The sequence below is a fragment of the Lissotriton vulgaris genome, chromosome 2_2, assembly GCF_964263255.1.
Source record: "Lissotriton vulgaris chromosome 2_2, aLisVul1.2, whole genome shotgun sequence".
Classification (NCBI taxonomy): domain Eukaryota; kingdom Metazoa; phylum Chordata; class Amphibia; order Caudata; family Salamandridae; genus Lissotriton; species Lissotriton vulgaris.
In genome coordinates, this window is record NC_141688.1 from 201,656,935 (window position 1) to 201,678,472 (window position 21,538).

The following is a 21,538-nucleotide window of genomic DNA, read 5'->3' on the forward strand; positions in this document are numbered from 1 at the left end:
TGGTGGTTCCACCCAGTCCTGGTGTGCCAGGCACTTGTTGACTTTAGATTACTATTTTGAAAATTCCACTACTTTAATGAGGTCTTCTATGAATTTCCAGCTTTCTAGGCCTGTGAATTGCTTCTTCATCATGAATGCGTATTGGGCTCAGATAGGGCACAATAGGACCTAGGTGTAGCTGTGAGACACCATCCTCCAAGAATGGGAGGATGGCGCTGTTCCCTGTCCCACTTACATTTCAAAGGTGCTGCCTCAGCACACTCACAAAAGAACTGGCCACCAGGCTTTTGTCACCCCACGCATCTTGGAAGAAAGGAAATTCCAGTACCATTTTTGTGTGGGATGGGAGTCTAGCGTAGACTCTCAAACCAACTTTTGTGCACTCCTAGTCCTGCACCAGAAGACTACTGAAGGACTGCCTTCTATTCCAGAGGACAGTCCTTCAGCTTGACACCTGCCTAGTTTATCAGAATCTAATGGTCAGCTGGCTGACCGGCTATTTTGATGTACGGGGACACAACAAGCTACAGAGGCGTCTCTGGATCTGCCCAGCTGACCTATTGCAACTGTCCCTGCCACTGGATGCACTCAAGCCCTGCTGGCCTCTGCTGAAGTGAGTACTTTATCTCCATGAGGTGCCTCCCCAGGTACTGGCCCTAGACTGCCTTTTGTGAAATACTGAAGTTTCGAACTCTGCGCTCTGGACCCTGCGAAGGTAACTTTTTCAACTGGACTAACCTGGCCCCTGTATCTGGCCTGAACTGTCCACCACAGTTGGTCTCAACTTGTGACTTTGTCCCGGTCTAGCATTACTAGATACCCACAGTTAGAAATTTCAGCTTTAAGGCTTCATATTTACTTAAACCATATGAAACTTGATTATCTTTGGTACTACTAATTGGATTTTGATGGTGCGTGTTGTAACCTAGTTCTGGTTCCCCCCGGAACCCTAGGCAAGTGGTGCCTACCAGCTCTCCTGCGCGAGAGCATCCATCGTCCCCTACCCTCCTCATTGGTTCCCCAACATTCCACACTGTCCTGGTTCCGTTCCCTTGCCCCCAACTGCCATTATGATTCTGACTAACTGACCTACGCACCGCCTTAAGATGTGGGGCTGATTGAATAAAACTTCAACTTCTTTACTTTACCTTGACTCTGACTTTAATTGCAACAGTGCGGCTCTCAATTTAATTATTGAAATTTACTCTTTTTATTGTAATGGGTTTTTCTTGTATTGCATTTTCACTTTATTACTGCTTGTGTGTTGCAGAAATTTTTAACACAGTTCCTGTTAGTTAAGCGTGACTGATTTTGTGCCAATACTACAGGGTTAAGCACAGGTATATGTAATGACTTTTGTGGTTCACCCTGACGAGGATTATGGTTGTTGCTTGAGAAGGTATTTTCACCACCCTCAATCAGAAAACCCAATTTCTTACTTCAATTTAGTGAACTTGGAAGGATGAAAAACAGAGTCTGTCTTGCCAGATCTAAAGTCCTTTAATGCAGATCACAGCAGCTGACAGCAGGAATCCCATTTGCAGATTCAGCTTCTTTCTGCTTCTACATGTACCCCAGTGCACTATCACCACCTTTGTTTAGTTTCTTTGTGCTGCAGGTCAGGCACCTACTCTCCCTCTGTCCCACGGTTAACTGACCACTTATACCTCTAGTCCCTGCACTACATGATTCTGTTGACTTTTTGTTTCTCTTACCAGCCACATTTTACCCATCTCATCTTATATTTCTGTCCTATATACTAAGCTACTCTATCACACAGGCTTAAATTTTATTTTCAGCTCAATACCTTTATCTTATACCAAATCGGCTTTCCTTAATCCATGGTTCTCCCAATGAGGTCCTTGAGGTCCGGATACAGACAGATTTGAAAGATAACAACATTTTTCTAAATGGGAATATGCTAAAAATCTGGCTTGCGTCTAGCCTTCCAGGACCGACTTTGGAAAACCTGGTCTTAAACCATGGATGGATGAACCGGAGGGACAGACGTTGCTGCGAATTTCTCTAACTATCCTACTAGCCATGACCAGCCAGCCATTCAACTCTCTTGTGTCTTACGTATTGGACTTTTCACTTGTACAAAGCAGAAGCGTCCATTCCCCCTCTCTCGCTCTCTGTACCTTGCTTTACCCTGTCAGGTCTTCCATCTATGTGTCCCATGGTTGTGCCCTTGCGCTCCTTGCACCCAACACACCATCATTCCTAGCGTGCTAGTGATGCCGCCGTCTTACCTGGTGTTTTCCATTACCAATTTATGTCTCTAGTGGTGCTATGCTGATCACTGGCCTTCTGCCCTGGATTTACTCTATTTGCACTCAGTTAATGCATTGACCCTGTGGCATCCTAAAGACCCTACATGCAAGAGTGTGTTCTTCATTAGACGTTTGAAATGGGTAATTTTGCTTATCATGTCACCAGTTAGGGATATTACCCATTTGCCTGCCTGGGCTAGCGCAGTCACGACTGGGCTCACAACATACCAACACAATAGAGATTTTGAACATGCCTTCACCAGTGGGGCTTGCAACATGCCTTCACCAGTGGGGCTTGCAACATGCCTTCACCAGTGGGGCTTGCAACATGCCTGCACCAGTGGGGCTTACAACATGCCTTCACCAGTGGGGCTTACAACATGCCTACACCAGTGGGGCTTACAACATGCATTCACCAGTGGGGCTTGCAACATGCATTCACCAGTGGGGCTTACAACTTGCCTTCACCAGTGGGGCTTACAACATGTCTTCAGCACTGGGGCTTACAACATGCCTACACCAGTGGGGCTTACAACATGCATTCACCAGTGGGGCTTGCAACATGCATTCACCAGTGGGGCTTACAACTTGCCTTCACCAGTGGGGCTTACAACATGTCTTCAGCACTGGGGCTTACAACATGCCTTCACCAGTGGGGCTTACTACATGATTCACTACTGGGGCTTACAAAACGCCTTCACGACTGGGGCTTACAACATGCCTACACCGCTGGGCCTTACAACATGCCTACACCGCTCGGCCTTACAACATGCCTTCACCGGTGGGGCTAACAACATGCTTTCACGACTTTGCCTTACAACATGCCTTCACCAGTGGGGCTCTCATGCCTTCACCACTGTTCCTTACAACACACCTTCACCACTGAGGCTTACAATACGCCTTCACCACTGAGGCTTACAACATGCCTTAAAGAGTGGGGCTTACAAAGTGTCTTCACAACTGAGCGGAGGCTAAGAACATGCCTTCAGGACTGTGGCTAAGAACATGCCTTCAGGGCTGGGGCTTAGAACACACCTTCATGACTGGGGGCTTACAACACGCCTTCAGGGCTGGAGCTTACAACACGCCTTTAGGGCTGGGGCTTACAACACGCCTTTAGGGCTGGGGCTTACAACACGCCTTCAGGGCTGGGGCTTACAACACGCCTTCAGGGCTGGGGCTTACAACACGCCTTCAGGGCTGGGGCTTACAACACGCCTTCAGGGCTGGGGCTTACAACACGCCTTCAGGGCTGGGGCTTACAACACGCCTTCAGGGCTGGGGCTTACAACACGCCTTCAGGGCAGGGGCTGACAACACGCCTTCAGGGCTGGGGCTGAGAACACGCCATCAGGGCTCAGGCTTACAACACGCCTTCAGGACTGGGGCTTACAACACACCTTCAGAACTGGGGCATACAACACGCCTTCAGGACTGCGGCTAAGAACATGCCTTCAGGCTGCTGCTTAGAACACGCCGTCAGGACTGGGGCTTACAACACGCCTTCAGGAATGGGGCTAACAACACGCCTTCAGGACTGGGGCTAACAACACGCCTTCAGGACTGGGGCTTACAACACCCCTTCAGGACTGGGGCTTACAACACGCCTTCAGGACTGGGGCATACAACACGCCTTCAGGACTGTGGCTAAGAACATGCCTTCAGAGCTGGTGCTTAGAACACGCCGTCAGGACTGTGGCTTACAACACGCCTTCAGGAGTGGGGCTTACAACACGCCTTCAGGACTGGGGCTTACAACACGCCTTCAGGACTGGGGCTTACAACACGCCTTCAGGACTGGGGCTTACAACACGCCTTCAGGGCTGGGGCTTACAACACGCCTTCAGGGCTGGGGCTTACAACACGCCTTCAGGGCTGGGGCTTACAACACGACTTCAGGGCTGGGGCTTACAACACGCCTTCAGGGCTGGGGCTTACAACACGCCGTCAGGGCTAGGGCTGAGAACACGCCATCAGGGCTGAGGCTTACAACACGCCTTTAGGACTGGGGCTTACAACACACCTTTAGGACTGGGGCATACAACACGCCTTCAGGACTGTGGCTAAGAACATGCCTTCAGGGCTGGTGATAAGAACACGCCGTCAGGACTGGGGCTTACAACACGCCGTCAGGACTGGGGCTTACAACACGCCGTCAGGACTGGGGAATACAACACGCCTTCAGGACTGTGGCTAAGAACATGCCTTCAGGGCTGGTGCTTAGAACACGCCGTCAGGACTGGGGCTTACAACACGCCTTCAGGACTGGGGCATAGAACACGCCTTCAGGACTGTGACTAAGAACATGCCTTCAGGGCTGGTGCTTAGAACACGCCGTCAGGGCTGGGGCTGACAACACGCCGTCAGGGCTGGGGCTGACAACACGCCTTCAGGACTGGGGCTTACAACACACCTTCAGGACTGGGGCTTACAACACGCCTTCAGGACTGGGGCTTACAACACGCCTTCAGGACTGGGGCTTACAACACGCCTTCAGGACTGGGGCTTACAACACGCCTTCAGGGCTGGGGCTTACAACACACCTTCAGGGCTGGGGCTTACAACACACCTTCAGGGCTGGGGCTTACAACATGCCTTCAGGGCTGGGGCTTACAACATGCCTTCAGGGCTGGGGCTTACAACACGCCTTCAGGGCTGGGGCTAACAACACGCCTTCAGGACTGGGGCTTACAACACGCCTTCAGGAATGGGGCTTACAACACACCTTCAGGGCTGGGGCTTACAACACACCTTCAGGGCTGGGGCTTACAACACACCTTCAGGGCTGGGGCTTACAACACACCTTCAGGGCTGGGGCTTACAACATGCCGTCAGGGCTGAGGCTTACAACACGCATTCAGGGCTGGGGCTAACAACACGCCTTCAGGGCTGGGGCTTACAACATGCCGTCAGGGCTGGGGCTTACAACACGCCTTCAGAGCTGGGGCTTACAACACGCCTTCAGGGCTGGGGCTAACAATACGCCTTCAGGACTGGGGCTTACAACACACCTTCAGGGCTGGGGCTTACAACATGCCGTCAGGGCTGAGGCTTACAACATGCCGTCAGGGCTGAGGCTTACAACACGCCGTCAGGGCTGAGGCTTACAACACGCCTTCAGGACTGGGGCATACAACACGCCTTCACGACTGTGGCTTACAACAAGCCTTCAGGGCTGGGGCTTACAACACGCCTTCAGGACTGGGGCTAACAACACGCCTTCAGGACTGGGGCTTAAAACACGCCTTCAGGAATGGGGCTTACAACACGCCTTCAGGGCTGGGGCTTACAACACACCTTCAGGGCTGGGGCTTACAACACACCTTCAGGGCTGGGGCTTACAACATGCTGTCAGGGCTGAGGCTTACAACACACCTTCAGGACTGGGGCTTACAACACGCCTTCAGGGCTGGGGCTAACAACACGCCTTCAGGGCTGGGGCTTACAACACGCCTTCAGGGCTGGGGCTAACAATACGCCTTAAGGACTGGGGCTTACAACACACCTTCAGGGCTGGGGCTTACAACACACCTTCAGGGCTGGGGCTCACTCCAGCAATAAGAAAATCTTTTGCGGATGGTATGAGGGCGGTTTCAAACTGGATGGCTACAAATTGCCTTCAATGCAATGTAGGCAAAACAGAGGTGATGTAATTCGGAGAGGCCCCGCTTCTTTGGTCCCCAGAATGGTGGCCTCCAGATCTTGGGCCAGTGCCAAGTCCAAAACAGACCATTAAAATCTTGGTGTACGTCTGGATCAGGCACTGGTGTTTAAAGAACATGCCAATCAAGTTGCTGGTCTATGCTTCCACACCATCGGACTCCTGCGACGTATTTTGCCATTTCTGCTTGACTATCATCATAAGACTCTGGTCTAGACGTTGGTGGTCAGTAGATTGGACTACTGCAATGGCCTGTTCATCTTGGCCAATGAGGAACAACTTAATCGTCTGCAAGTGGTCCAGAACACCGCGGCAAGACTGGTGCTCAATGTGTTGCCCAGGACCCCCTCCCGCCTGCTTTTGGACAGCCTTCATTGGCTGCCTGTTCGGCAGCGGGTTAAATACAAAATTTGCTGTACCATACACAAATGTCTCTTTGATACAGGCCCTAAATACTTAACGGACAAGTTCATCCCCTATAGTCCTGTACGTTCTTTGCGTTCAAGTAACCAGCAACTGCTTCAGGTCCCTAAGATTAAGAGGGCAAGACAGGGAGGGCATGCCCTCTCCTATAAAGGTCCCATTCTCTGGAACTAACTTCCACTTGCCCTAAAGACTAATTCAAATTTTCAATCCTTTAGGAAGGTCCTCAAAACTCATCTATACTCGACCTTATAATCTGCTGGTAGTTCAACTATTCAGTTATCAGTCTAACATCTGTACCAATGCGCAAGCATGGAGATACCCCTTTGGGGGTCGAATCCTGCGCTATATAAGAAAGTAAATAAATAAAATAAATAGGGATATATCAAATAGGAGGGTTAACTGAGTTAGGTCTGGATTTATTGCACCAATGTATGAATCTGATTGGCAGATACAAATTATTTGAATAAAAAATATAGCCTGAAATAGTAGGACTATGCTGCCTGACCAATCACAGGACTTCATTGTTCCATCTATAAAGGTAAGACGGATACACGTTGCTATCACACATTGTTTAGAATAAGAACAGATCACGTCTCACCTGGTTAGCAACCCTCTTAAATTAAATGCTGAACAAGGGCTAAAACAGTAGTTTAAGGCACATAAAGCGCCTCTGCCCCAGGCATGGCGCTTTTAAAGACACATAGTATCAGATTGTGACTGTAATACAGGCCATGTCAGTTGTTCTCGTTGTACCCACCATGGAATGATAAAAGGCTGAGCTAAGATTAGAAACTGCGACCAGTGTGCTGGACACTGACTGATCCTGCAGTAGGTGCATGAACTCGACGACCTACAATCTCACCACCTGATGAAAGCGTTTTATTTGTCATTGTAAACGGGTCACAGTCTTAAAGTTGAGCCCTTTGAGAAAACATAAGCAGAGCCCTAGAGAGAGAGAGTAGCAGTGTCTGATTTCAGGTTACAACAAACACTCGAATAACACCCCTAGCCTTCCAAGAAGGAAAACCGATCTAGGACGGAGAGTGCCGTGTCACCTCGCCAGTCTGCAAATACGAATCTGTGCTGAGGGCCACTTGGAAAGAACTATTTTGGGACACATTTCTGGGAAGGTGTGGGAAAGGGCTAGTGGAAGCAGGAAACCGCAGCAAAATAATTGCCACTGAGCGTAAAAAATAAGGGAAAACACGTATAAACCAATCATCCATTAAAAAATAAATGTGTGTCCTAATGTCACCACAGAACATCAGCCTTCTTGATTAGATAGTTTCCTTCTTCTGAGCTTTTGCCATCTACTCTAAAGAAATAGTCATTAATACAGCGTTTTGAACTTTCAGAGAGTACAACAGGCACTGTATAATCAACACACCATCAATGGGGCATATGTATAAAAAAAAAAGTTTTGCGATTATCAAATTTATTTTTAGCGAATCGCAATTAGAGAATCGAAAAATGCAAAGCATGTAGGATTTGCAAAAATTTTTTGTGAATCCTACATATTCCTTGTTTGTGAATCACTAATTGAGATTCTTCTATTCATTCCTATGGGATAGGAGACCCATAGAAATGAATGGGAAGACAGTCGCAATTTACGATTACCAATTAGAGAATCGCAAATTGAGAATGCAATTGCTATGTTGCAAGGGTGCTAAAAGGACATCCTGTTGCACCCCTGAAATATGCATGGGTGCACATTTTGCACACATACGGGCATGTTTGTGCGCCAAATGGCACTTTGAAACAAGCAAACAAGTATTTTTTTCTAGAAAATCTCATATTACCACTAACTTGAAGTTGATAGTAATTGGCGATTCCTTACGACCAAATAGCAAATTTCCGGTGCTTCCAGATCTGCATTTAAAGAATCTTAATTTGCAATTCCTTAATTGCATTCGCAAAATAGAGAATCGCAAATTTTGCGATTCTCTATTTTGCAATGACCTTTTGGGACGATACATCCCAAAAGGCATTTTCCCATTCGCAAACAGGCAGATTCTGAGAATCGGAACATAACGTAGAGTACCTAGGGTGTCAACAACAGATGAACAGAGACAGTATGCAGTACATGGGTTGTCATCAGCGCTTTCGGTACTGGAGCAATAACTGATATACAAAAACTGTAAGTACTACATAGGATGTCAGTACTGCACATGTGCACACAATATAAGATGTAAACAGATAGTGGAGTAAACTGGATGTCAACAATGCAGAGGTATTGGATGAACAGAGAAATAGACTATACAGTGCACAACAAATCAGCACCACTATGCTACTGGACCAGCAATAACTGTACAAACATAGTATACAGTTTCTTAGATGTCAACACCGCTAAGGTACTGGACTCACTATAGGAGTATGAAGACAGTATAGAGTACTTTGGATGCCAACACCCTTAAGGTACTGGACTCACAATAGGTGTACAAATATGGTAGACAGTAAAATAGGATGTCAACACCACTAAAGTACTGGACTCACTAGAGGTGTACAAAGATAGTATACAGCATATAGGATGTTAATACCGCTAGGATACTGGACTCACAATAGGTGAACAAAGATAGTATGGAGCATACAGCAAGTCAAAACTACACCAGTACTGTACCAACAATAGATATACAAAGATGGTATATAAGACATGGGTAGTCATCACCAATTAAGGTACTGGACCAATAATAGCTGTACAACCATAATATGCATTACATAGGACGTCAACACCACACAGTTACTCAGTCAACAACAGATGCACAAACACAGTATGCATTGCATGGGTTGTCATCGCCGCAAAGATGTTAGTTGTACAAAATTAGTATGCATTACAAGAGATGTCCCCAAAGCTAGAAGGGTGTTCCTACAGTGGCCGTATCATTCAGTAATGTGTGTACATCTCTAATTAATCAACAAAAATAGTGACAGAAGGAGATAAAGTGCAAACGACGTTCATTCAAAAAATATATATTTTTATTTACTTATTCTATTTTATTTTTATATGAAGTATAAATACATATGAATTTAATTCTTGATCAGCGAATCTTCTTTTTTTAAAGTTCATAGGTAATACATGAATTGTTTGAGAAAATTCATAAAGGACACAAAAACAGTTCTAAAATCCATAACAAATTAGTAGAAGTTCCCCTGAAAAACAATCATACACAGCAACTCACTCACGTGCTGACAGTCATTCTGCATTCATACCACATACAAAGATGAAAAAAGGAACTGGATTCCAATTAGCAAGATGACTACGCTAATGTGGTTCAAGGGCACCGAGGTGTAGTTGTTGGCCCTTGTGGCGGGTCTACGCGCGTATCGGTGGGCAAGCCACCTTCATCAGGACCTTGTACATCGAATTGTGCAGATAGCAGGGGATCAGACAAAAGAGAAATTGGCCTAAAAAGAAAAGACAAATCTGTCACTGTCACATACACAAAAAATCTATAAACAAGTGAGCATTAATACATTCACTGTTGGGCAAAACCCATGGTTCATTACTCTAGTAAGATAGAAAGTCTACCTCTTAGAGAAGAGAGCAGAAGAATCTAATAGTACGAAAGCAAAATATTGACACAAAGTGACGGGTCACACTATCATTTAATGAGGGACCAATTGTGCAATAAGATATCTATTCTGCACAAGCCGATTGAAGGGGTACTCCATACAAAGACATGTACAATCATTTAGTAATACTTACAAGGTGATAGATCAGCTATCATTAAAACGAGGTCTCTATAAGAGTAGAAGGGTAGGGTCACTCAAGTTGTACCGCATCTATAAAGGGGCCAGGGGAGACTGTTAGAGTAGGTTCTGGTATAAAAAATTCCATGGTATACATACATGGTCCCTAATAATTAGGCTTACCCATAATGCCAAGTCAGATGTGCTAGGTGACCCTCAAAGCTTCATCTTGGTGTCTTAGATATCAGATTCTGTGTAGGAAGCTAAAAGAGAAATGTGTGAAACCCCATGTCAAGGTTATTTCTGGGGGGACCTTAATCCTCTGAATTAACTGGGCTGCCTGTAGATAGCGCTATAAAAAAGACGTACCGAAATGAACAAGTTGTTTCCGTTACAGTGTGGATTCTGAAGAAATACTCCTATTATATAGAGGGTCTCAGGATACTGTAGTCCGCGTAGAGAATTAACTCCTATGTTATTTCGATCTCTAATGTAATAAAAAGAGATACCAACACGTCTGTCAGGGACAACATGGATGTCATTGAATTGTTATACACATGAGAGGCTAGAGATACTATATGAAAAACTTACAATTATTAATGGTGATCATTTGTCATAAGGAAAAGGCATTCTGCGAGGTAATTTAGTACTGTAAAGCCACCGCGACCCTGCAAGACAAAAGTAGTATGTATATATTCCGATTCTAAGATAAGATAGTGGTACAGAATGATGTGCGCTGATTCAGTCATATCACAAAAAAAGTTAAATGGAGGACGCATATACCAGAAAGTCTAGAATTTGTTGCTCGGAATCGGTGATATTTATAGTAAGTTCCCTAGTATACGGGCAAACGCATGGGAATGCAGCAAAGAAGTCCATAGGTCTAAGCTCGCTGCGTGAATAGTCGGCGCCACCACGTCAAAGCGAGTTACGTCTTTAAGTCCGCCCGTACTTATACTATGATGTCAAGATTGAAATTTAAAATACAACCCTCAACACACAACACAACTATTGCAGTTACGACCTCTAAGACGTAGCCTCTCTTTTATTACACCAGAATATACCATTTTCTGTTTTAAAGATCGCAAATATACGAGTTCGGCTGGCTGGGTACACTTAATATGGCCGCCATGATGCAGTCCCTTGTTTATTACTACGCTACAATACTCTCGCGGTCTTTCCCTCTCTTCCGCGATACTTCAATCTTGACATCATAGTATAAGTACGGGCGGACACAAACAATGTCCGACGGAGGGCCTCGGGGACGCGTAGATGCCTGAACGCTGCACGCCGGACTTACAGGTAAACGGAACAGGAATCGAACGTAGTCAGAGGGGTGTAGAGTAGTTTCCTGCTTAGACTTAAAGACGTAACTCGCTTTGACGTGGTGGCGCCGACTATTCACGCAGCGAGCTTAGACCTATGGACTTCTTTGCTGCATTCCCATGCGTTTGCCCGTATACTAGGGAACTTACTATAAATATCACCGATTCTGAGCAACAAATTCTAGACTTTCTGGTATATGCGTCCTCCATTTAACTTTTTTTGTGATATGACTGAATCAGCGCACATCATTCTGTACCACTATCTTACCTTAGAATCGGAATATATACATACTACTTTTGTCTTGCAGGGTCGCGGTGGCTTTACAGTACTAAATTACCTCGCAGAATGCCTTTTCCTTATGACAAATGATCACCATTAATAATTGTAAGTTTTTCATATAGTATCTCTAGCCTCTCATGTGTATAACAATTCAATGACATCCATGTTGTCCCTGACAGACGTGTTGGTATCTCTTTTTATTACATTAGAGATCGAAATAACATAGGAGTTAATTCTCTACGCGGACTACAGTATCCTGAGACCCTCTATATAATAGGAGTATTTCTTCAGAATCCACACTGTAACGGAAACAACTTGTTCATTTCGGTATGTCTTTTTTATAGCGCTATCTACAGGCAGCCCAGTTAATTCAGAGGATTAAGGTCCCCCCAGAAATAACCTTGGCATGGGGTTTCACACATTTCTCTTTTAGCTTCCTACACAGAATCTGATATCTAAGACACCAAGATGAAGCTTTGAGGGTCACCTAGCACATCTGACTAGGCATTATGGGTAAGCCTAATTATTAGGGACCATGTATGTATACCATGGAATTTTTTATACCAGAACCTACTCTAACAGTCTCCCCTGGCCCCTTTATAGATGCGGTACAACTTGAGTGACCCTACCCTTCTACTCTTATAGAGACCTCGTTTTAATGATAGCTGATCTATCACCTTGTAAGTATTACTAAATGATTGTACATGTCTTTGTATGGAGTACCCCTTCAATCGGCTTGTGCAGAATAGATATCTTATTGCACAATTGGTCCCTCATTAAATGATAGTGTGACCCGTCACTTTGTGTCAATATTTTGCTTTCGTACTATTAGATTCTTCTGCTCTCTTCTCTAAGAGGTAGACTTTCTCTCTTACTAGAGTAATGAACCATGGGTTTTGCCCAACAGTGAATGTATTAATGCTCACTTGTTTATAGATTTTTTGTGTATGTGACAGTGACAGATTTGTCTTTTCTTTTTAGGCCAATTTCTCTTTTGTCTGATCCCCTGCTATCTGCACAATTCGATGTACAAGGTCCTGATGAAGGTGGCTTGCCCACCGAAACGCGCGTAGACCCGCCACAAGGGCCAACAACTACACCTCGGTGCCCTTGAACCACATTAGCGTAGTCATCTTGCTAATTGGAATCCAGTTCCTTTTTTCATCTTTGTATGTGGTATGAATGCAGAATGACTGTCAGCACGTGAGTGAGTTGCTGTGTATGATTGTTTTTCAGGGGAACTTCTACTAATTTGTTATGGATTTTAGAACTGTTTTTGTGTCCTTTATGAATTTTCTCAAACAATTCATGTATTACCTATGAACTTTAAAAAAAGAAGATTCGCTGATCAAGAATTAAATTCATATGTATTTATACTTCATATAAAAATAAAATAGAATAAGTAAATAAAAATATATATTTTTTGAATGAACGTCGTTTGCACTTTATCTTCTTCTGTCACTATTTTTGTTGATTAATTAGAGATGTACACACATTACTGAATGATACGGCCACTGTAGGAACACCCTTCTAGCTTTGTGTATTCTTTTTCCCCTCGGTTCCTGGGCCATAATTTACATGTTTGAGGGGGTCCCATTGCTCATGTTTTACAAGGGATGTCAACACTGCACGTGTTGGATCAACAAAGGATATAAACAGGTAGCGGAGTGCACTGAATGTCATCAACACACAGGGAGTGAGTGGACGACATGTGCACATAGCAGTATGGAGTACACAGCATCTCAGCACCACTCTGGAACTGGAACAACAATAGCTGTACAAACACAGCATGCAGTATGCGAACTGTCAACACCACAAAGGTACTAGACTCCCAATAGGTGTACAAAGATAGTACACAGCATGTAGGATATTAATACAGCTAAGGTACTGAACTCACAATAGGTGTACAAAGATGGTAGACAGTATGTAGGATAGTAACACAGCTAGAGTACTGAACTCACAATAGGTGTACAAAGATGGTAGACAGTATGTAGGATAGTAACACAGCTAGAGTACTGGACTCACAATAGGTGTACAAAGATGGTAGACAGTATGTAGGTTGTTAACACCCTAAGGTACTGGACTCACAATAGGTGTATAATGTTGGTAGACAGTTTGTAGGAAGTCAACACCGCTAAGGTACTGAACTCACAATAGATGAACAAAGATAGTAGTCAAAACTACACCAGTACTGTACCAACAATAGATATACAAAGATGGTATATAAGACATGGGTAGTCATCACCAATGAAGGTACTGGACCAATAATAGCTGTACAACCATAATATGCATTACATAGGACATCAACACCACACAGTTACTTGGTCAACAACAGATGCACAAACACATTATGCATTACAAGGGATGTCAACACTGCACGTGTTGGATCAACAAAGGATATAAACAGGTAGCGGAGTGCACTGAATGTCATCAACACACAGGGAGTGAGTGGGTGGACGACATAAGCACATAGCAGTATGGAGTACACAGCATTGTCAGCACCAATCTGGAACTGGAACAACAATAGCTGTACAAACAGCATACATTATGCGGACTGTCAACACCACAAAGGTACTGGACCAGCAATAAGTGTACAATAATAGTATGGAGTGCCCAGGATGCTCACACCACGCCGGTACTGGACCAATAAACAATTTGCAAATATAGCATGTAGTACATAAGATATTGTCACTGCTAAGGTAATGCATCAACAATGGAGGTACACATAGAATATTGAGCACACACCAAGTGCACACCGCATCGGTACTGTACCAATGAAAGATGTACAAAGATAATATGCATCGCTAAGGTACTGAACCAACAACTGATGTGCATAGACTGTATGCAGCACATAGGATGTTGACACTGCTTGGGACAGATGTATAAAGATGATATGGCGCACACAGCAAGTCAGCACCACACCAGTACTGGATCAGCAATAATGTACTAAGATAGTCGGTGGTATACAGGATGTAGACAACACACAGGTGTCCAAGGGTAGCAAATATCCTGTTGACACCTCTCAGATACTAACTCGACTAAAGATTTATAAAGATAGTACTCAGCACATAGACTGCCATAAACCACACGTGATGGACCAAAAATAGATGTACGATCATGGCATATATTATATCTAAAGACTTGTGTAGCACATAGGTCAAAAGTTACATAGGTGATGTACCAACAATAGATGTACAAATATGGCACACAGCAGATCAAAATCACACTGGTATGAAACTCAACAGAAAGCGTTTAAAAGACAGTTTGTACCACAGAGGTAGTAAACCAACAAAAGATGTGCAAAACATTTTCATAGACACAGGCATTTAAGGACGAATAGGTGCCAAAAAAGATATGTGCTGTTTATCATTTATGTGAACTACACCACCTGAGTGCTTATATTGTTGGTCGTGTGATGTATGGCAAGCTACGTACACACATTTGTGTGTGACATATACCCTGTTGACTGCTGTCACTTGGCTCATTGTAGAACATGTATTTTGCAGTAAGGGGCGTGTCGTTGCAGGGCTAGAAAGAGGCGTGCTGGATGGACAGCCGGAAGTCCTGAATTCTAGGATTGTGGAGTAGAGGACAGAATCCCCACTAACTAAGGGATGGGTGAATGGGGCTTGAGTAGGAGGGTCGAGTCACCCTGCATACTCACACAGAAGTGGAATGAGGTATGACCCAGCATTAACCACAAGTGCTGTGTCACTGGATACAGGGGGAGTGTGTGTCACAGAATACAGTGAGAGCCCTCTGGGTATAGTACTTGAGAGTCTGTTGCCCCAGTTTGCCTTAGGATACAGGAGTCTTTGTCTCATAATACATGGGTACACATGGTGGCTTCACATACAGGTACACATTGGTTCACCAGGTATTTGCCATCACTTTCTTCCTACATGTAAATGAGAGACGTGTATACAAATGAGACACGTGCACCCGGCTACAGTGAAGCCTGGTGTCCCAAGGCACAGAAGATACACAGGATGCACCTGCAGCATATACACTCCCCAGAGTGTAACATTTACAGGTAATCATGTGTTCCAAGGGATAACGAGGGTGCAGCTGTACCCCACAATATATATATAAGTGTAGGCTCCGCACGTGACAAGGTATAACAGAGTCACACTGTGGCACAGAAGGTAGAGGGTGCATGAAACATCAGCAGACATAGCTATGCAGCCCGTGCATGAAGAAATGTGAGACAAGCTTGCTCCAACCCAGGATATATTGGACAATATTCATCACAGGACATTCTGAATGCATCCTGAGCACACGCAGGAGCTGTCAGTCACCCAGTTCCCACGGTCGGGGAGCTGGGTGTGCCGAAGCCCCAGAGTGCCCATGTGCCTGGGTGGAGGTTGTGTGCCAGGATTCCAAGTGTCTGTGTCTTTGGATGTACAGGGCAATGGAGGAAGCACTTGCCACAGGATAAGGAAGTCCTGTGTCCGGGTAAAGGGCAGTGCATGGGCACAGACGGGAGTCAGGGGAAGCGCCATGTGTCACAATGACATGGAGGGGCTCCTCTGTGCCACAATCTCGGGAGAAGCTTCCAGGTGTCAATCACCGGCGCCCCAGGGGGGTGCAGAGAGCAGTGTGTCCTCGGAAGTACCCGGAGCCCACTTCAAGTCTTGGGGAGCCCGGGTGGCAGGACGGAGGCTGCGTCTAAACTCTGTAAACAGTGTGCCCGGCGCCCCCTCCCCCGCGTGTGCCAGTGCCCTCCTTCCCCCATGCCACCTCTCCCCAGAAAGAGCCCGCTAGACTCACCCGCGAGGCCGAGCAGCAGGCAGAGCAGCCACATGTCCCCACCCGGGGAGGGCCCCAGTCCCGAGGGCCACACAAAGTTTCCCGGAGTTGTGGAGCAGCAACGTCGGTCCCAGAGCCCGGGCCTCCTCCTGTTTTTTGTCCCCGGGCTGAGCGAGTCCTGCCCCGGATCCCAGGCTCGGGCGAGGGTGGGAGGAGGGATGGAGGCGGGCTCGGGATGCAGGCCGCGCCCCGCAGCGCAGGTCCAGCCCCGGATCCCCGGGCTCAGGCCGGGGAGGAGGTCCAGACGCCGCTCAGGCCGCGCCCCCGGTGAATGTCCTGCCCTGGATACGGGGCTCAGACCCGGGGAGAGCCGCTGCAGGCTGCGTCACGGTGTGTGTGTGTCCCTTGCACCCCTTGTTGACACTGCCTGGAGGCCGGAGGGATGGAGAGGCCCGGGGCACCAGGCCGCGCCTCTTTCTTTTCTTCTGCAGATCCCAGGATGATTACACGGATGAGGATGGAGCAGAGAACCTGATGTCCAGTCTGCCCCTCCATCCCCCGTGACTCTGGGCCTACCTACCTGGCAACCTTGTGGCTGCAACTCAGGCGTTTAATTTGGTGATCCCTTAAGGCCAAGTGGAAAAGAACACTCTTTTAGAGGGTGATTTGGGTTTGAAAAGTGGATAATTCCATTAAAGTGCATGGGGGAATTTTGTCAGGTGGGTGAGTCCAAGTGAAACAGTGTAAAGTGCATTGGACGAGCCTTAACTTACACAAGAAGGTCCCACAAGGCTCCGAAGAGCAGCCTTCAGGGCGACGTGTGAGCGCCCTTCCACCAAGGAGCGTAAGAGCACATGCTATTTATTGGCTTGTGAGTCTTTTGAAGTCAACTGAGATGAAAAACTAGGAGGGGAGGAAGTTTTTCTCAGTTTTGAAATCTGTTGAAATCGTCTTGCTTGTTGGTCTGATAAAAAGTCCAAGAAAGGTGTTAACCATTATTATGTATTTGCATTTAGACAGCGATTACTACCCCGAAGAAGCGTCAAATCGCTTTTTCAGTGAGTAGCACTCTACTCCGGAAACCAAACAGGATTAGTGGTGAATTAGTATATGGCATGGGTACTCACTAACATTCACCGAGGGGCCACAAAGTACCGTTTGTGGTGTGCCCAAGTGCCGCACTGATGCCAGCTGGGTAGCTGGAGGGGGTCTGGGTGGGTCATGGATTGTGTCAGGAGGTACAAAAACATGTTAAGTACACGGGCAAGCATTTATTTGCAGGTTTATAAATGCTTGTCTATTTATTTAATATATTTTTTCTAAATATTACTGATAGCAAATAAACAGCAGCTCGTGTTGCTGTTCACCAAGGGGGCCGCATTTATAAGTCAAGAGTGCCGCAAGTGGCCCCCGGGCCGTACTTTGAGTATCACTGGTATAGGGAAATATGAAATAAACTTGAGCTGTGTACATCTTAGTCTGTTATTTGGATTGGGGTTTTAAGGGCCATGGCAAACGGACTTTTATTGATTTTGTGTTGATTTCATCCCTCATGCAAACTTTTATAAACTCATTTCTAACTGTTGAGAGGAAATTCAGTGATCATAACTCACTATCATTATATTTAACTGGCCCCTGGGTATCAAAATTAGGATTAAACCCTTAACGAGGAGCACTGAGCACGACTGATGGGAAGCGTAGACTAAGATGGCCTCTAGTAACCCCGGAGTTGTTTTATAACGACATAAAAACTGCATGTGCAGATGAAATAGTCATCTGCACACAGGGGGGACATCAACATACGAAGGTGTTAGTGGCTTTCCAGACTGTCACAGATAGGGTTACTTGCAGAGCTGTTGTCAGCACCAGCTAAGAAACAGATAAATGTGGGCCCGAAATGGTTTGATCAGCAGTGTTCGAAAACAGCAAGGAGTTTGAGGGCTGCCCTAGCCTCTAGCCCCAGAGTGCAAGCTGACGTAATAGTATGTCGCAGGGATTATAAAATAGCGTTAGCCAAACGTAAGGAGGCCTTAAAAGATGAGGCATGGAATGAGTTCTTGGATCCTAAAACTCTTAAGGTTAGCTCAAAGTTTTGGGGTATACTAAAAAAACATTTCTTGTACAAGAGACAGAAGGTGGCCTTGAATGCTACATATCAAAGGAGGAATGGGAGGTCCATTTTGAGCAGATGTATGCTTGTCCCTATGAGAGAATGAAAGACGGGTATCTGATCTCCACATTAACAAAATCAGGTTTGGGAGGGGCGAAATATTGGAAGGAATTGTAGGCTTAACAGCCGGTAAAGCTCCTGGTCCCGATGGGATTCCTCCTGACTTATTTAAATCTGACCCTCCTGTTTGGGCACCAATCTTGGAATCGGTCTTTAATGCCGCGGTTCAACTTGGCTGCCCACAGTCTTGGGGGATTTCTACTATAGTACCTGTTTTTAAAAAAGGGGATAAAAGCAGCCCACACTGCTACAGACCCATTTCTCTCATAGACTCTATGGTGAAAGTAATGGGAAGGGTCCTCCTGCAAAGGCTCACCTTATGGGTAGAGGACAATAACATCATGTCTGACTCCCAGTAAGGGAACCACGACCACTCAATGTCTTAACGTCTACTTGATTGTAAGTAAGTACACTGTGGCACACAAGGGGACCATCCACCTTGGCTTCATGGACTTGTCCTCAGCTGTTGACTGTGTGAACAGGAAGAAGCTTTGGCAGTCCATGAGGGCAAAGGGGATTGATGGAGGCATTGTAGATTTTTTAGAAGATCTACATAGATCCACCAGAGCAGATGTTAGATTTACTTAGGATCTGAGTTTGACGAAGGATTTTAATATTAATAGGTGAGTCCGACAAGGATGTATTTTGGCTCCCTTTTTTAAAATTTTGGTATTAATGATTTAGATAGCGTTTTACAGAGTGAGGCGCCGGGGTATCCTGGTCCTACTATATGCGGACGATGCGGTCCTCATATCTAGGACTGAAAGAGGTCTTCAAGCTCTTTTAACTGCTTTCAAGACCTTCATGACAGACAGGGATTTGACAATAAATTATTCTAAATCATTCATTATGCAGGTAGGCCAGTCACCAAAAAAGAACTTCCAATTTAAAGTGGGAAATGAAAAAATTCCCATTACCAGCAAATTCTCATATCTTGGAGTCCTTTTTGATAATAAATTGAATTGGGGCACTCATGTTTTGAAAAAGAAAGGGGACACTGCTAGGTTGAATGCAGCTATATTTAATTTTGCATCCAAACTGGGAAAAAAGCCTACTGGCGCAATGTAGCAACTGTATAATGCCAAATCAGTGGCTACTGCAACATTTGGAAGTGAAATTTGGGGATATATCTCGGGAGAGCGTTTACAGATTGTGGAGAATATCTTCCTGAAACGTTTATTGTGTCTCCCTCAAGTCATATCTAATCTAGCTGTCCATGAGGAGTTGGGGGTTCAGTATGTCAGTGATATTTTCTCCCTGCGCCCACTGACCTGCTGGTTAAAATTGTGGTTAAACCCTGATATCCCTCTTACGCATATGATTTTAAAAGACTGTCTGTCCATGGACAGCTCATCTGCTGTGTCCTGGCTGAAATATATTAGGAAAGGCTTCTTAAGCTTAGAGCTGGGTGAGTTATTTGAAACCCCTGAATGTATCACCAAGGGGGAAGTGGAGGCAATACAAATGGCTTTCCTCATGGTAAGGAAACTGATGAGGGAAGCTAAAGAGGTACATAAACCGAACGTCAGGACATACGTTATGTTAAAAACAACTCCACATACTGAGCCTTATTTACTGGGTTCCTTGTCCTCATACGAGAAATTTTTATTAACTAGATTTCGGTTGAATCGATTTCATCACCTGCTAGTTAGGCCACATAATTCTGTTTTTAGTAAAGAAGCAGCTTCCTGCGGCTGCGACGGAGAGTCTCCGCAGACATGCTGCATTTTATGTTTTTATGTAAATTCTATGAAATTCCTGCAAACGCTATCCGGTGCCCCTTTTAAAGAAACTTGATTTTTAACAGATCAGACCAGCCATGATGTATTTACAACTATTATATAGTGACAGTATTCTTTTTGTACTAGAGTTCTTAAAATCAGTTATAAAATATAGAAAATGTTTGGATTTATAATGATTTCTTCAACCTTTTTTTTTCTTCTTCAAATAATGCACTGTTACAAATTGCTGCGAACCCAGTACTGACGTATCTTAATGATGGTTCTTTTTAATAATGAATTTTATCCCGTTGTATTTGTGTGTACTTTTATGGTTTGTAAAAACAAAACCGAAATAAAGTTTTATTTGATTTGATTTGATTGGGTTAGTAGAGGGAATGGATTGTATTTATGTAGCTCTTGCTACCCCTGATGGGGTGTTGAAGCGCTTTTCAACGGGTAGCACGCTACTCTGGAACCCAAACTGGATTAGTGTGGAAATAATATAGGAAAATATTAAATTATTTTGAGTGGTGGATATGTTAGTATGGTATTTAGATTGAAAACAATAGTAGAGACATAGAAGAGGGTAGGATTTAGAATTTTGTTTTTTGTTTGAGCAAATAGAGCTAGCGCCGGGACACCTCACCTGAGGTAGCTGTTCTCGCTTTATAAGCATCTGTATCATTAATATTATTATTATTAAATAGCAGTAGACGGAGGTTTGGGATGAGCGTAGGGTAGGTGTAGGAGAGAACAGTCAGAGGGAAGGGTTGAAAAAGGACTATTTTGGGAGATCTGAATACTAAAAGAGGTATGAGATGATGTAAGGAGGGGTAGAAGAGTCTAGAAAGTGTTATTTTGGGGATTACAGCAGTAGAATGGGGTGTGGGTTGAGTGAGAGAGTGATGGTAGAGGATATATTCAGAGAAGTATAGGGTTAGAAATAGGTGAGAGTCTAGAAACGGTTATTTTGGTAGTCATAGCAGTAGAATGGGGATTGGAGTGAGTGCCAGATTAGACAAAGAGAATATATTGATTTTGGTATAGGGTGAGATATAGGGTAGTGCATTGGAAAGAGTGGTAGAATGAGGTTTGAGATGAGTCAGAGAATGGAGGACACTCTTGAGAGTTACCTAGTTGGAAACCACAGATTGCTTAGAATCTATTGGTGGAAGATTGTAATGTT

General features: G+C 45.0%; 1 protein-coding gene across 2 annotated transcripts in view; it reads right to left on the bottom strand.

Moving 5' to 3' along the window:
• Positions 1-16,619, bottom strand: part of LDLRAD3 (low density lipoprotein receptor class A domain containing 3) — a 584,528-nt gene extending 567,909 nt beyond the window's left edge. The window contains exon 1 of one of the 2 annotated variants that reach the window (XM_086959537.1): positions 16,423-16,619. In XM_086959537.1, coding sequence (XP_086815663.1) covers positions 16,423-16,456 — 34 coding nt within the window. In that variant the 5' untranslated portion in view covers positions 16,457-16,619. The remainder of the gene's footprint in view (positions 1-16,422) is intronic. The other variant, XM_086959536.1, reaches the window with a different exon arrangement.
• Positions 16,620-21,538: the final 4,919 nt, after the last annotated feature.